At 43.4% G+C, this 16,870-nt stretch overlaps 1 protein-coding gene across 3 annotated transcripts in view; it reads left to right on the forward strand.

Annotated features, from left to right (window-relative positions):
* Positions 1–12,594, forward strand: part of pak4 (p21 protein (Cdc42/Rac)-activated kinase 4) — a 54,717-nt gene extending 42,123 nt beyond the window's left edge. For all 3 annotated transcript variants that reach the window (XM_083637063.1, XM_083637062.1, XM_083637064.1), the window contains exons 6-11: positions 1,733–2,182; positions 2,852–2,985; positions 4,520–4,646; positions 9,555–9,680; positions 9,875–10,009; positions 10,658–12,594. In XM_083637063.1, coding sequence (XP_083493189.1) covers positions 1,733–2,182; positions 2,852–2,985; positions 4,520–4,646; positions 9,555–9,680; positions 9,875–10,009; positions 10,658–10,813 — 1,128 coding nt within the window. In that variant the 3' untranslated portion in view covers positions 10,814–12,594. The remainder of the gene's footprint in view (positions 1–1,732; positions 2,183–2,851; positions 2,986–4,519; positions 4,647–9,554; positions 9,681–9,874; positions 10,010–10,657) is intronic.
* The last annotated feature ends 4,276 nt before the right edge of the window (positions 12,595–16,870 follow it).

The raw sequence follows: 16,870 nt of genomic DNA on the forward strand, positions 1-16,870 counted from the left end.
TGGAACGGAGTCAGACAGACAGACAGGAGCGGCAGCCTCAACGGAAGTTACTGACAGACAGAAAGGCAAGACGGGTGCAAACTGAGAGACTGGATGATCGATGATGGCTCTTATCGGCTCCTGGTTCTGGCTCTGCTCATGGTTCTCTCTTCTGAAAGCTGAACTGTACGTCCTGCTTAATCTTAAGATAGTGTAATACTATTTGCAGTTGACTGTCTGCACTGTATGAGGACCTGCTGTCCCTGTATACCATATGCGTCAGTATGAGGAGCTGTGTTTTATAATGTAAACACGGGTGTGTAGTGCAGGGTAAAGCCACCTAAACTCAGTATACCTGCCTTTTTAGGCTGACATAAATCTTCAAAACTATGGCGGAGCCCGTGAATCTTTTTACGATAACCTCCTTCTTCAGTGAGCAACCATTGAGGGTTAAAAAGGTCTAAATGCTTTCGACTTGAATAGAGTTATTAGTGTAACTGTTCTCCCAGGTGGTATGATCAAGGGTAGAGTCCAGGCATCCATGAAAGAGATAATTTATGAGGTTGAGGTGAGTTGGTTAGGATAGCTAGCGCTCGCTAACTTTAGCCATGTTCTGGCTTTTATATGCCATGTTCCCTGGGTTTTCATGTGCCATGTTCTCGCTAAAATGAAAAAGCCACCCCCCTGGCTAGCTAATGTTAGCTAAGTTACAGATGTATGCTAGGCTAATATAAACACAACACTGGCAATGTCTTAAGCTTGTGGCATACTCTTCGCGCCCAGCCAAGCGCATAGGGCGCACGGCGATTATGACGTCATCGCACGGGGCGTGTCGGGGGGCGAGGCCTGAGCGCAGCCCAGCGCGTCCATGGAGATTTTTCTATCAGCGCGTCGGGTTTTGCTGCCTGTGCCTGTGAGATCTCCGTGGTAGGCTATCAGCGGATATCTGCTGTGATTGAGTCCTCAGCGTCGTAAAGTTGCCTTTGAAGCATGGCGTTCGATTATAACGAACTAGTTGTGTGGCTTAGCCTTCCCAAATGTTGAGGGTCGTTTTTTTAGAATTTAATACATAGAATTGGGAACGTTACATTCAATTTCATTCAGACTGCCTGGAGGAGCGAGCTGAGCACTGAGTATGTTCTGTTTTGGCCCGCGCAGAGTGCGCGCGCCCTCCTCGGAGCCCCGCCTCCAGCGCGTGCGCGAAGAGTATGCCAGAAGCTTTAGAAATGTTGGGGTTGGGGTGAGGGTCAAGTTGTTGAACTGAAAGTTAAAGTTTACTTTCCTTTTTATTTACCCGTGCATCACTGTATGTAAGGTGTATTTTGATGGCCCCAAGAATGTGGAACGCCCTGCCTGAAGAACTTTAGACTCCCTAATTTAGTATCATCTTTTAAATCACTGCTTAAATTGTACATATTTTGTGCATACATGATTTTGCTTCATTAGACCGTCGACAGTAGAGAGGAACAGGAAAGATTAGGGGAGAGAGAGAAGAGGGATTTCATCCTGAGCCATATTTACGCCCAGGACATTGCGGTTGTTTTGTTTTATAGGTCCTTGTTTTTTCTTTATCTTGCTCACTTTTAACCATATGTTTTCTAACTCGACTTCTAATTATTCTGTCTTTTAACTTATTTTTTATAAGTACGGATGTTGTCTCTGCACCAATGCCACCAAGACAAATCCTTCTAGTTTTATTGTGGTCAGCCAGTACATTGGTTCTGATTCTGTTTCCTGTCTCTCGTCCCTCCAGCCCGTCCGGCACCACGACTCCCCGCCCCACAACGGCCCCTCCAGCGCCTCCACCCACGGTTCCTCCAGCTCCAAGCCCCCCATCAGCCACCCCCACCCGCACCACACCTCCCACCCCACGCTGGGCCCCGAGGCCACCCAGCACCCCCACACCCCTCACCCCAACGTCCCGGCCCCACGCCCCCCCGGGCCCCCGGCATCGGGCGCGCCCCCCCAGGGCCGCTCCCCGCAGAGGGAGCCCCAGAGGGTTTCCCATGAGCAGTTCAGAGCAGCGCTGCAGATGGTGGTGGACCCCGGCGACCCGCGGACCTACCTGGACCACTACATTAAGATCGGGGAGGGGTCCACTGGGATCGTGTGTATCGCCACGGTGAAGACCACCGGAAAACTGGTGGCTGTGAAGAAGATGGACCTGAGAAAACAGCAGCGCAGAGAGCTCCTCTTCAATGAGGTATGAGTTCATGATGTAAAGGTTACTTTTAACATGGTCTGGGTGAATACTCTATTCTGATTGGCTGCAGGGTGTCCATTATTTTCTGATAATGTACACTGACTAAGTAGTTCCAGTCAAACTGTCTGTTCACCGTTCTCAATGAATGCGCTGGCTATGGGGTCAGCCTGGATCTAAAATGAGTAATTTACAACACTGTCTGAGTGTAGTACTTCAGTTCTTCAGGTGTTTTCTTTAATGTGGTGGAAGCATTTTTCAATCAAAGGTGAAACAACAGATAGTATGGTTTATAGTGTAACCTATCATGCCTGCCCTATTCTCTCTCCCCAAAGTCTGGCCTCAATGCACAAAATTTGAACTCTGTGACGTGAGTGGTGTCTTTTCCTTCTTTATAGGTTCCTTTCTTTGTGTAAGACACCAGCTGCTTAACTAGTCAAACTAGACATTGTTGTTGACATGTCACTTGTATGCATGGGCGTAGTGGAAGGTAAAAGCAAGTAAACCACCTCTTTGAAATAAGTCAGAGAGTTTACCCACCGAAACAATGTGGGTAAACGAATCATCTCTTGTCCCACAAGTTCACCCTGCCGACCATTTGAGTTTAATGAGTTATATAATTATTCCCCGTCTGTCTGTCTGTCTGTCTGTCTGTCTCCATGGTAACTGCAGGTGGTGATCATGCGGGACTATCACCATGACAACGTGGTGGAGATGTACAACAGTTACCTGGTGGGAGATGAGCTCTGGGTGGTCATGGAGTTTCTGGAGGGAGGAGCGCTTACTGACATCGTGACACACACAAGGTTGGTTGGTTGGTTTGATATTTACAAATAATGCACAGCCATCAGTTAATGCATTGATTAAAATCATTGAAAATATCAGTTTCTAAAACTTGTTTCCAATGTGGTGATGTTGAGTCACAGTTCATGCCATAAGAAAACAAATCAAATAAATAATTACAAAATCAGACATAAAATTGGTAATTACCGTACAATTCACAATTCAAACATCAGCTAAAAATGTGATGTTTTGTATCAAGTCAAATGTATTTATATAAAGTGCTTCTAACAAAATAGGTTAATCATGAAGTGCATTACAGAGCAACAGAGGTCACAAGGAAATTGAAAGATTAGGACTGTGTGTGTGTGTGTGTGTGTGTGTGTGTGTGTGTGTGTGTGTGTGTGTGTGTGTGTGTGTGTGTGTGTGTGTGTGTGTGTGTGTGTGTGTGTGTGTGTGTGTGTGTGAGATAAGAGAGAGGGAGAGAGAGAGAAGGATGCGTGTGTGTGTGCAAGTGTGCCCCATGTGGATACTTTGGGGTAATGGTATAAGCATTCCACACTGGACTAGACTATTTTTTATTCAGTTGTAATCAGTAGAAATGTGTTTTTTCCCTTAATAATTTTAGCCTTTTAAGCAGCTCTCACTGTTTGCCTATGCAAACTTTTTTATGCTGCTTCTCCATATCCTGCTTTTTACATTACCCAAAACATTTTGTTTCCATAAGGGGGCAGTATGACCTAGTGCCCTGCGCTCAAAGCTGTCATTGATAACAGCATATCAAGTTTGTGATTTTAAAGTAAAGATTCACAACTTCCATCAATTTCTGATGGAAGATGAACTTTCGGTTTCTTGCTTATTGCCATGTAAACCTCCTCCAGCCTATCAGCGGTGTCCTGACTGTGATACAGAGGTTAAAGGTCAAAGGTTTTGTCTGGTCTGTCTTTGAAAACAAACTCTTAATGTCTAATCTGTTTTCCGTGTGTGAGAAGCAACCCTGGGCCCAGCTTCTCATCGACAGTAGACTCCGTTCTCTGTCTCTATCCACGAGAGACTGAGAACTTTCCCACCTATCTATCTGTGTTAAAACTGGGTGGAAACAATTAGAGAGCTAAAAAAAACTGCATTGCAGGACCAATCCAGAGTCTTTGTGCAGAGGGGGCGGTGACATGCAGAAGTCGTGTGCTTGTAAACTGATAAAACGGAATCAAATAATGTAACGTTGCTCGGGACATCCACTTTCAACGTTTTTAATCTCTCTCCAAGTGATTTGCTGTATCTGCGGTTTGTTTCACTACAGAGGATAATGGGGGATAGCATCATTTCCAGTAACTTTGACACAGGGGCGTATGTTTGTTAGCTGCTGTTCAAACTATTATTATTTTAAGTTCCCAAAAGATTGGTAGGCGGAGCTCTCCAAACGACTACATCGACAGTGCTTCAAAAATCACCTCACTGGAGAGTGAACCAGGGAAAACGGTAATAATAAAATAGCAAAAGATAGTAAAATGACAAAAAAACAAACTGATCCACCTCTCTGATGTGGGCCTCCCTCCCCAGGATGAACGAGGAGCAGATTGCCACAGTGTGCCTGTCGGTGCTGAAGGCGCTGTCCGTCCTGCACACCCAGGGAGTGATCCACCGCGACATCAAGAGCGACTCCATCCTCCTCACACACGACGGCAGGGTGGGTACCACTCACATCCTCACACTGTTCAACCTGCTGCCCCCCACAGAAAACACCTCTGCCTTGCCTCCTTTTAGGCAGCGTAGAACACTTTATCTGGTTCTTTTTGATGGTATTCATTAAAAAAGTTAAAGATGAGAACATTTCACAGGAATGCACAGGATTTCTTTGTGCAATCAATGAAGATGCATGCAAATGTATGCATATCATACCATTTTATTTATTTGTTTAGTCTGCATTTTACCAGGAAGACCCATTGAGATTCAAAATGTCTTTTCCAAGGAAGACCTGGCCAAGAAATGTCAGCAAGGGAATTACACAATGAAACATAATGTACAATTTAATTCCTTGAGATCAGAAACAGAAGCACACATCTTGCATACGTTTCGACTGCACATTGTTCAGGACCAGGGTGCGTAATAATCAACTGCCTTTTCACCAGAAACAGTTTGGATTGTGGGAAATGGCATTGTTTTCATCGTCATCAGCAGATGACTCGAGTGTGTCTGTGACATTACGCTAACAAAGTGTGTTGAGCAATCTGCTCCTATCAGCTGCACAGACCTCATTTGACATGTTTTTCCCACGGCACAGCTGAGGGCATCACAAGCCAAATTCAGGTGAGGCAGTCAGTCAGTCAGGTAACGCTTCATCAGCTGGCCTCTAGAGAGAGCGCCGTGGGGCTGCACAGGATCTGGGCTTGTTTATTTAAAGGATTTTATTTTGGTTTTCAAGATAAACACACATACCATGGCATCGTATACATTTATCAGCTCATCATAGGGTTAGACAATGCCACTATGATGGTGTTATCTGATTCATCCAGGCGTTGCATACATGTATACATTAGATTTCTTAAAACAGCATAAAAAGTGCAGACTCCAACAGTGACAAACATTTCACTCACACTACACCACCTGGGCCTTTTGAGGAGTATTCTCATTGCATCATTATATGCTATGAAGAAGCCTCTGGATACTAGCCTTTTTATAGCATGACCACAGGTGGGCAGTATAGAGCGGAGTGCAATATGCTCTGAACAAAGACATCTTCACTCCAACCGAGCTGCTGAGCACATACCAAACCTGCGCACAAGTGTGTTGGCTTGAACATACTGTACATCCTGCGGCATTGCTTGTATATGTCTACATTATCTGTCAACTGATCAGTAATAAAATTACCAAGATATTTAACCTTGTTACAAACCTCAAGATTACTGTCTGACAATTTGAAGTCAGGGAACTTTTGGTATTTGTCCTCTTTGGTTCTACATATTAACACAGCGCTCTTACTGGCATTGTATACAATGTCATGCGCCACACCATACACAGCACAGATAGCAAGGAGCTGCTGTAGACCAGCACTGCTCAGACTAGAAATCACAACTGCATACATCTGCATACATAATATGATTCGCTGACAGATCACCAATCATGCATCCAGCATTACAGGCTCAGTCGTTCTGACAGATCATCAACATATAGATTAAACAGCGCTGGTGACAAGATTCCACCTTGTCTTACCCCATTACTCACCCCAAATGGTGCAGACACACTATTGCCCCATTTAACCTGCATAGTCTGGTGGGCGTACCAGTAAGCCACAATTCTGACTATATGCCCAGACATTATGCCCAGTTCATTGTCTTTCTTATATGTTCAACAGCAGACCTCCTTTCGTAAACTGTTACCAATTCTGCCTCCTTTTTTCATTATATCGGCACAAAATGCAGTTGAAGCAGCACGTTTTCTACCAAAACCACACAATCGTGTGAACAACTAGCAAAGTGATAAGAAGCTGCAAACTACTGCACTGTACTCTCTTTCTACTCTCTTTCTCCTGTTGAGGAAGCTCTGCCTCGACACCACATTGCATAAGAGCGAGCCACAGTTACTTTTAACAGATTGCTTTTAAAAGGATGACCAACATTTTTCCTGTGAAAATAACAGGAAGTAAATACTGGCATGTCAACCTGGTACTGTAGAATGGAGGCCAGTGACAACAAATAGCTTCCTGCCTGATCACAAACAGGTTCCTCCTTTCTGCAGAAAAATAATCTTCAATGGTGGTACAGCAGGATGTGGGAATGAGGAACTCAGCCTTTTTGGTCACACACACAAAGTTGTGCTTAACCGGGGTTTAACCACTCTTACATGGAGTTACAACCATGTTAACACTAGCCACCACCTAACAGCTGTTCCTATTTGGCTGTAGCTGGGGGGTTGCAGAGATCACTGAGAGATTTCTTTATATTCTGTAAACAGTCTGGCCGTTTGGACCGGACAGGTGATTCTAGAGGAGAACATGCTTCATTTCCTCCCCTGCAAACCCAAAGGACCTTCATCTGAAACAGCGTGTGTTTGTGTGTGTGTGTGTGCGCGCGTGTGTGTGTGTGCGTGCGTGCGTGTGTGTGTGTGTGCGTGCGCGTGCGTGTGTTTGTCTTTTGGCTGGGTGTATTCCTACAGCAGCATCCCAGTGTCTCCCACACATAGAAACATTTCTAGTGTCCCACCACAATATCCGCACTGACCAGCACAATATCTTTGTCCGAGGACTTAAAATCGAATGTGCATACAGTAGATGACCAAATGGAAGTAGAATGTGTCAGATAAGTTTAATAACTAAGCTATGTGGAAATTGTGAATGTTGCACATCCAGTATTTTAATGAGAGATTGAGAGCAAGCAAGCAGAAAAAAAAACAGTGTAGCACTCCTTATATGTTTAAGTTATGTTATCTTTAACACAAGGTACTCAAAGTGCCCCCCCACCTAGTCAACTCAAGCCAAGTCAAGTTTATTTGTATAGCACATTTCATACACAGAGGCAATTCAAAGTGCTTCACATAAAATGGATGACAGGAAATAAAAGAATAAAAGAAGAGAATAAAATGGACATTTAAAAGCATCACAACAAAACTTTAAAAAAGAGAGTATAAAAAGTACATTAGGAAACAGGCACAGCAGTTGCAAGAAGAGCTAAAACGTATAGAGGACTCATTGGGTATGCATAATAGAATAAATCAACTTATCTATATTGAGTCCCCCGACATGACTATAAACATGACTACACACACATAAAACTCAGGTCTGGGTACGGTGTCCTCTTTTCCTCTATACTGCAGTTTGGACGCCAAGCATACCCCCGCTTGTACCTTGCGTCATCTGTTGCCCGTCGACAAACAGGCCTTTTTTTTTCTCTAAACCTTGCTTAAAACGAGTACGGCTCAAGTAACCTACCACCACAAATGCATTCAGATTGTGTGGGAAACAATAATGACTTGCATCAAGTCATTATGCTGTAAGCTATCTAAGCAGTATCTAAGCTGAGCTACCTTGTCAACCGCAGCACCTTGATGACAGCTGATGATGTGTTTGTGGCTGGAGGGTGTTAAGAGCTGTGGTTTGACCCTGGGCCCGGCTCATCTGAGCAGCCGGGCTGTGCTGAGCGGTGACACTGCTCCTGCAGACGCTACTTCACCTTCTCTCTCCCTCCATAAGTCCAGATCCTGATGATGCTAGCCAGTGTGGCCACCAGGCCTGCAGGGCTGCATCACTACAGATAACATGATAGAAGGGCTCTGATCTTATTTAAGTCATGATTATTACTCCTGATGATCTGGGGAATGCAATTGTTTTGCTGCACGTTTTGCATCTTGTGTGTTCTCAACCGCAGCTGACTTTCTAAATGAGTTGTATTGCTGGTGCACCACTCGTCTAATGCAAAGCTAATTATACACAATGCATTGTGCAGGAAACAGGAAAACACAAAGAAAAAACTCTTATGTTGCATGAATTTTGCAATACATTGTGATACATTCAAACGGCTTGGGTGCAGCTTGTACAATCTACTTTTTTGACACTTTGCAGTGCACACTGTCTGGTACCTAGTGAAGATTAGGCTGTGCATTTTCTTCCCTGCTCAGTAATTGAAAACGGCCACGCCCATTCCTAAATTCAAGTTCTCCTTTTGTCCGTTTTTTTTTTTCACATGAGTGTATTTTCAGGAAGGCGTGCTGGTCGCTGCCGATATGGTTTTGGCTCTGGGCCAGGTTCAGGTTGCTGTCCGTGGTTTGGCCCAACGGGAAGTAGACCCAGCCAAGCATGAATGATTTCTCGTCAATAGTGTGTGTGTGTGTGTGTGTGTGTGTGTGTGTGTGTGTGTGTGTGACACAACATACATGTGTTTATTGGTTCTCACTGCCGAGTGGTTTCATTTCTCTATCCGAGGTTAGCACTGGGCCCCGGGTGTCTAGCTACCCACCCAGCCACAGAGAGGCTTTCTCAGAAACCAGGATGGGTGCGTCCCGACCCGCCCGGCTGGGTGGCAGGTCTCTGGGTGGCAGGTCTCTGGCTGGGTGGCAGGTCTCTGGCCATTTGACTGCTCACCCATGTGAGCTAGCTCGCAGATACCAAAACTGATTGCCATTTGTGCTGCTGAAGCATTTCTCAAATCATTCCTTGTTGTGATTAAATAATCCACATACGGTTAATCATTGATCTGTCCAGTTCACTTGATCTCTGCCTAATAAATACTCGTTTTTGCAACGTTGGAGGAATGTTGTATATTATGAATATGCGATATGAATAAACTGTAACCACATATCCTTGTGTTGCACAGCCAGACATTCTTCCAAACTTTGTTTTACTTTACTTACCAGGAAAAATGTTCAGCTGAACTGAAGCCTTTGGCAAGAGGGTATAAACATATATATAAAAATATATAGTGAGGTCTTCAGAACTGGGTTTTCATGGGGGTCAAGTTGTGTATCTCATTTAGCCTTTATTTTCTTCTGTGGAAAGTAATCCCGACATTCCTTTCTCTCTGTTTCCTTCTCTCTCTCTCTGTCTTTCTCTCTCTCTCCATCTCTCTCTCCCTGTCTCCGTCTCTCTCACTCTGTCTCTCTGCAGGTGAAGCTGTCAGACTTTGGTTTCTGTGCCCAGGTTTCTAAGGAAGTCCAGAGGAGGAAATCTCTGGTTGGAACGCCGTACTGGATGGCACCAGAACTCATATCCAGACTGCCATATGGACCAGAGGTAACACACACACACACACACACACACACAAAAATAAATCAAGAATTTCAGAATTCAAGTTAAAAATCACATAGAAGTTGAAGTTGCTAGAAATGAAGACTTTGAAGCTAGTATCAGGACAAAAGACTGCTCTAACACACATACACCTACCTAAACAGTTAGGTCATGTGACTCCCTCCCCTCTCTGTGTGCAGGTGGACATCTGGTCTCTGGGCGTCATGGTGATAGAGATGGTAGACGGGGAGCCGCCGTACTTCAACGAGCCGCCGCTCAAAGCCATGAAGATGATCCGGGACAACCTGCCTCCCAAACTCAAGAACCTGCACAAGGTACCACAGCACGCACCACAGGGTCAGCCAGGCTCAACCACAAGCCCATCAATTCCAGATACAGTAATGTCCCTGTTCAGAGCTGTGACCAAGTCAAGTTTGCTTGACTCCCAAGTCAGTCTCCAATGTAGATTAATTAAGCCCAGTCCGTTGTTAATGTCAAGCCTAAATATAGAACAGCAAGTCCAAACAAATGAAGAGTCCAGTATCAATGTCATATAAGAAAACTAAATATCCAGGACTTTGCAATGCAATGGTTTTAATAGGATACAAACTTGGTAAGAGCATCATGAGTTTGATTTCTATAATCAGTTTCAACTTCAATAAATTCAACCATTCCATACAAATTCAGAAAACAGAATCTAAATTCAGTCGTCTGCTGGAACAAATCTCAACACTTACAAACACAAGATCTCAAGTCAAGACTTTAGAAACCTTTTCAAGTCATCAAAGTACAATTCAAGGTCAAGACTGAAGTCACCAGTTCCCAACTCAAATCTCAAGTCTTCTTGCATCAAGACAAGTCTCAAGCAATTAAAACTGGGACTCAACTCTGACTCCAGTCCCCACTTCTGTCCGTTTTAGAAACTACAACCCAACATCAGTAAAACCTATAAACATGTCTTCCCCCTACCTCTCGTCTCCCAGGTGTCTCCCCTCCTGAAGGGCTTCCTAGACAGGATGCTGGTGCGGGACCCCGCCCAGCGAGCCGCGGCCAGCGAGCTTCTCAAACACCCCTTCCTGACCAAGGCCGGTCCGCCTTCCTGCATTGTCCCCCTGATGAGGCAGAACAGGATGAGATGAAACGAGATGGCAAACGCCTCCGGACACTAGAGGGAGCTGCACGCGCAAGGTTCCGAAAGGGGGAACAGAATACTCCTGCACACGACGGTTCTGACCGTAACACCGAGCAAAGTGCTGTGAAGCTGAGCGCGATCAGTCGGCCGTGCAGGAGTATGCTTTTTCTCATGTGAATCACTGAACTATGGGGAGTGTATTCCCTGTATGGGTGGTGTGTGTACGTGTGTGTGAGTGAGTGTGTTTGTGTTGCCAACACTGTTTATGACAGTGTTTTACGGACCCCTCGACCCCAAAGCTCATATATTTGTGCGTGAGCTCTCACTTGGAGCTATTGGTGGGAATTTTGGGGGCGACAGAGAAGCCACTGCCTGCCTGTCCGACTGATTTTAGCTGATTTCTGCTCAACCATCTTATCTTATTTTTTTAATGAATGACCTGTCCCAGAAAGATAAACTGTCACCATCTTATTTTTCATCTGGACCTTACCTGGATTTAAAACGTGAAGAGGGGTTCTGTGCACCAATCGGATGCCTCCAAGGAGCCCGAGATGTCATTGGCTCATTTAGAGAGGCAGAGCAACACTCGTCTCACCGTGGGACCGGTCTGGAAAGCTGAATTTCACTCACTACAAAGACTGGAGCACCAGATCCCAGACTCATCACACACAACCAGAACTGAAACTACTGAAGTTAACAAGTTAGATGGACATTTTTGTAGCCATGCAAACACTAGCTTCCCGTTGTAAACAAGCAAAACATACACTAAGTCAAAAGGTAAACACTGGAGTTGTGTTTGTTTTGTTTTTTAATAGATTATCTTTTATTTCCTCTTTATTTTCCGGTGTAAGTACGATGAACATAGAGAGATATATCAGTTTTCATGTTTTATTATCTCTATTTTGTGATTTTATTATTATATTTTTTCTTGGTTTATTGTACACTACAGTGATGTGATGAATTTCTATTTTTTTGAAGCACTGTTTGAAGCTGTTGATGAGAGATAGAAGCTGCACTCCCAGTCGATTCCAAACACAGAAAATATACGAGATATCTGGACCTTTGTTTTTGTCAAAACAGACCAGACGAGACCTTTGAACCTGTGTGTCGATGTCGTAGAGCAATATCAAGGCATCGGTGAGGCAGACTGGAGAGATTTGCAGGGGTCTATAACCAGGAAGTCAAAAAGCAGAAGGAAAAGGAAAGACTGCAATAATCTCCCATTAGAAATGAATAGGAGTTGTGAGTCCAAAACCTGAAAAAAAAATTACATCCATGTTTTAGCTCTTTTCTTTGCTGTTTTTCTTTTCTTTTAAAGACTGGGTTTTACCATAGTATTTTTAGAAGGGTAGTCTTGCCCCCTCTGCCTGTTTTCCACCTTAATTCACCGTTTTCACTGAAAGTCACACTTAGCGGTAGCTTAGTCACAAGTAGCAGTTCTGATGTCGAAAAAGAAACATTTAGCACATATGTTTTGGGGATTCAGTGTAGTGTTTTCACGCTGTGGGGCGCGTGAACTTCTCTGTAATTCGTTCACTCTCCTCTCAAAACACGACACTCACAGTTTTGCCCGCTGCTGTTGTGGGGGAGGGGTTTGTTTTGTTGTTGGTTCCCAATCAATTGATAAAACGTTTGATTGTCCAATTAACACATTGCCTTGTAGAGCGCTCCTGAGTTCTCCTCATAAAGAAAAAAAAGAGTTTGAGCGCTTGAAAAGAGCAAATGTTGGGTCTTTTGTCTTCTGAGGTAGAACTTCTTTATAAAGGATAAAGGGTGAATTTAGCCATTTCCCCTCATTTCCGCACTGCAGACTGTTACACACAAACTGTTAATTCCAGCCTGAGAACTGGCTTTCTCCAGATTTGTTTTACCTCATCTCAGTAGCATTGCCTTTGGACCTTGTGTGTGTTAGTTGGAATGTGACAGATTCTGTGAATGTAGAGAAGGTGCCTTAAACAGATATTCGCAGTGTTTGAAAACACTACCAGGTAAATACACTCTGAACAGCTGCTAGTACTGTGTGTGTACACACACACACACGCGCCTCCAAAGGATGAAGTGAAAATCTGTCTTGGCTGTTGGCATCTCAGTCATGTTCCTCTGGTGTTATCAGACCTGGGCCAAACTGTAGTTGCAAACTAGAAGACAGACACGAGAGCGTGAACCTCCACCAACTCTAAACAATCCTCCAACTTGCTGTTAGACCCACTTGCCCTAAGTGCATAAATTAATTTCCATGCAAACATATCCTTTGAGACTTGGAATCAAGTTTCCATCTACACAGTTTCAGAGTTATAGCTAATAACAAATGTCGCTAAATGATAATCATCTATTGGCAGAAATCCCAGATCAATGCCAACATCTAATTGGTGGTTTCTTGCCCCAAGGCCAATCTGTTCACCACACTTCATGGAAATCTGCTATTAAATCTTTGAGATATCTTGCTGACAGACAATATAACAGCTGACAGACTATAACATAATCTCTTTGGTAGAAGCAAAAACACTTCAATCCTTGTTTTAGCCTGCTTAGAGAACCAGAACAAAAAAGAGTCAGATAAGGTGTCAGTCACTATAAAATCATTCTAAATTGACTTTGAAATATGGATTGTTTTACGTATCAAACACCATCCAACAGGAACCTCACTAAAGAATACTGTACATACTTTTAGAATACTAAAGTGTTTTTTTACAGTACAGTTTGTTCCTGGTCTGGATATTTAAAGCCTGATGTTTGTCAAACTGGATACAGAGGCTCCGTTATCAGTGGAAATCTCCAGATCCATGCCGTACTGTACCTAGTAGCAATGACAGGAACAGACGCATTTACACACAAGATGAAATGAAAGACAAGGCTGTCACACTTTCATAATTCATTCCACTCAAGGCAATAAGGCACAGAAACGCACACTTACATACACAGCCTACAACCACATTTCTCTCCAGGTTAAAGCTGGATTCCATTCCTTCTAGGTCTTCCAGCTCACTCTCAGCTCAGACCCGACTTGAGTCAAGAAGCTTTGGCAGACGAGTGTCATGTTTTCGAGCCTGGTTGGAGAATCAGATGCATGAGGTGTTTCTCAGTCCTGATCCTCGGGGAACAGATTACTGCTGTTTTTTCTGTCCTGCCAGGGAGGTGATTGCATTCAACCATACATCCCTGGGTACCAATCAGCCCCCGATTAGATGACTAGAACAAAAACCAGCATGGCTCTGAGTCCTGAAGACCAGGATTGGTTGAGATGGTCACTGGAAAATATTTCCATGTTAAACAGGATTCCCATGGGTCTTGAAAATCCTTGTATTACGTATTTAGAAACCATCAATATGCCTCACGTCTCTCCATCCGAGGATCAATATTGTTCATCGTGAGGAAAAAACCCTGTCATGGGGGTTTGAGCCAAGAAATGTATTTAAAACCCATCAGTACTGTTGCTTTTAAATGTATTTATTGGCTTGACAAAATCCTGTGTAAAACATGATTCCTTCATTTTGACCATAAAAGTAAACGTGTCCTAAACAAAACCCTGATCTCATAAATTTGCTGTCCAAAGTGACTGAACCATAAATAAACCCCACTCATCTGGTGCTCCAAGCAGACTTAAACGATCACTGACGATCATGACTGACTGCAGGTCTTCACAGCAGTGGGTTCATTTTATGTTTCCAAGGAAAGGGAAACGGTGCAGCGTAGCAAAGGGAGGAGCTGGAGGTTTTGAGTGGGAGGCTTAATGTAGACGGAAGCACACTTTCTGCTCTCCATTCAGCTGCATGAGAGCAACAAAGACTGTAAACTCATTAGACGACCACTCGGTTTCATTCCAAGCAATCTGATGATGAGAATTTCCCATAAAGCACTGCTGGCTGTGCTTCATGGAACATGGAAGCAGTCTCCACGTTACCTTTTATCCTGTTCTTAGATATGTCTCTACACTATTTGTTTCAGATGGTAGACATCCTGAGGGCCATTCTGAGATGTGGTTATTCTGATGATGCTGGCTGTGTTTGGTTAAATAATAATACACGCCATGGGTATTATTGCTTCTGGTAAGCCATTAGCGATGATGTTCTATGATAACTCAAACAAAAAAGCAAGACAGTTATTTGATCATTCAAACCTGGGTTCAGCCACTGTATACACAAAATAAACGTCTCAAGGTGTATTTGTAGCAGCAGCAGGCTGTAGCACACTACGCTTTCAGCAGCTTTTTAGAGGAACATGCGGGGTTTGCTCCTTGAGTTTTAGTAGCGATGGAGATGGGTGCAGAGGAAAGTTTAGTCAATTTAGTAGATTTGGTTTGAAACACTCCTGCTGTCCCAGAGCAGGAGCAGCTGCAGCAGCACATGTCTGTTTTGAAAGTAGCATCTCCTGGCATTTTTACACTTCCAAAGCAGTGGACGTTACTCAGAAGAAACGCCTGCCCGGTGGGCATTTTGTAGGTTTGTCTCCCATGACAATCTTCAGCTCCATCAGTTGTTGACCCACATGTTGAGTTTTAGAGTGTGATGTGTGTGTAGCCTGTTCCCGCTGTGCGTAAAGCTTATATATCTCCGGGCACTGCGGCTGCCGACTGCTCCTAGTTCTAAGAACATTCCTAGTAGAGGATGTGTCAAATGCAGAGGATGAATTTCCCCACGGGGATAAATAAAGGATAACTTAACTTATAATCAAAGTCATTCTGGCTGAACTGAATGAAACAAATGGACTGAACGACAATCAGGAATAATTGAAGTAATTGTCAGTCTTGGCTGTGTTATAAATTATATATACAACAAACACTTTAAATTAATGTTTGACTTGAGAATGCTTCCTCACAGCTCTAGAAGTTGAAAATGTATTCTATTTTGATGGCTGCCTTTGAATCTACTTTTAGATAGACTGTACCCTTTATTTGACCACTTAATATGTTCTTAAATGATGGCACATACTTGGTAGCTCATATTCTTTTATTAAAGGCATTAGGACCAATATACTTTATCACCAGGGTGAGAAATTAAAACCAGCCACATTGGTGATTTGCGTCTGTAGCTGGTAAGAGAGTGTATATCATACTTATTTCCTATTATAATCTAACACCGCAGTTGGCTGGTAAAGTAGTGAAAGTGATTTATAAGCAGCTGCAGACTGTTGACTTTTTTTTATCTGCTGCACAATTTATCATTCCTCCAGGTGTAAACAAGCACACACATTCACAATGGCTGCCTGATGGATGCTGACTCCAAACTGACACTACAGAAACTGTTACTAACAGCTCTTGAAATGCACACAGAAAGAAATCGATCATTTCCAGACCTTGAAATGTTTGGAAATTGCACTAAATGGTTTGAAAAGGTCTGGACAAATATTGTTCTGTGGTTTTAGATCCCTCCGTTGTCATGTCACATACACTACTGTAACATTTGAAAATCTGACTCCCAACATGTCACCTTTTCAAGAACTATTGGAAGCTTGTATGTTGCTTTGATCTAGCTTTTAAGGAAGTCTTACTTTTATCTTGACCACCAGGCATTTGTAATGGATTCCAGTGGCTTTTGAAACTGGTTCGTCAGTTCGTCAACCCACATCCCTCACAAACCTTCAGAGGTTAAGACAGGATCGAGGTTTCATATCAGCAATAATTATACGAATGAATGGTACTAAACATTGTTCAGTCCACTTGTGTTCCAACACTCGAATGACAAAGTGCTTTTTCGCAGCTTCACTACTCTACTCATGCAGTTAGTGTTGTTTGGCTTTGTAGGGCAGCATACTGTTGGCATGTTATAGGCAACATGACTCTCCATAAAAATCATACTGAACACTAACTGAAACCTTCAAATGAAGTTGGGGAAATTAAAGAGAAATTACGCCCATTTTAACAATTCACATTATTCCTGGGCCCCTGGACAGTTCAGGAAGTTTTTGTGAACCCACCCAATCTTTTCTAAAGCTAGAAAATTCTTAGATTTGACTTGGATGACTAACTAAAATCAGCAGTTGCTCCATTGAGAATAAATGGGACATTTACTTGGTAGAGCCATAAGACCCGCCGACTTGTTGCACCAAAATGAAGTTTAGATTCTAG

This window comes from Poromitra crassiceps (assembly GCF_964638095.1).
Source record: "Poromitra crassiceps genome assembly, chromosome: 5".
Classification (NCBI taxonomy): domain Eukaryota; kingdom Metazoa; phylum Chordata; class Actinopteri; order Beryciformes; family Melamphaidae; genus Poromitra; species Poromitra crassiceps.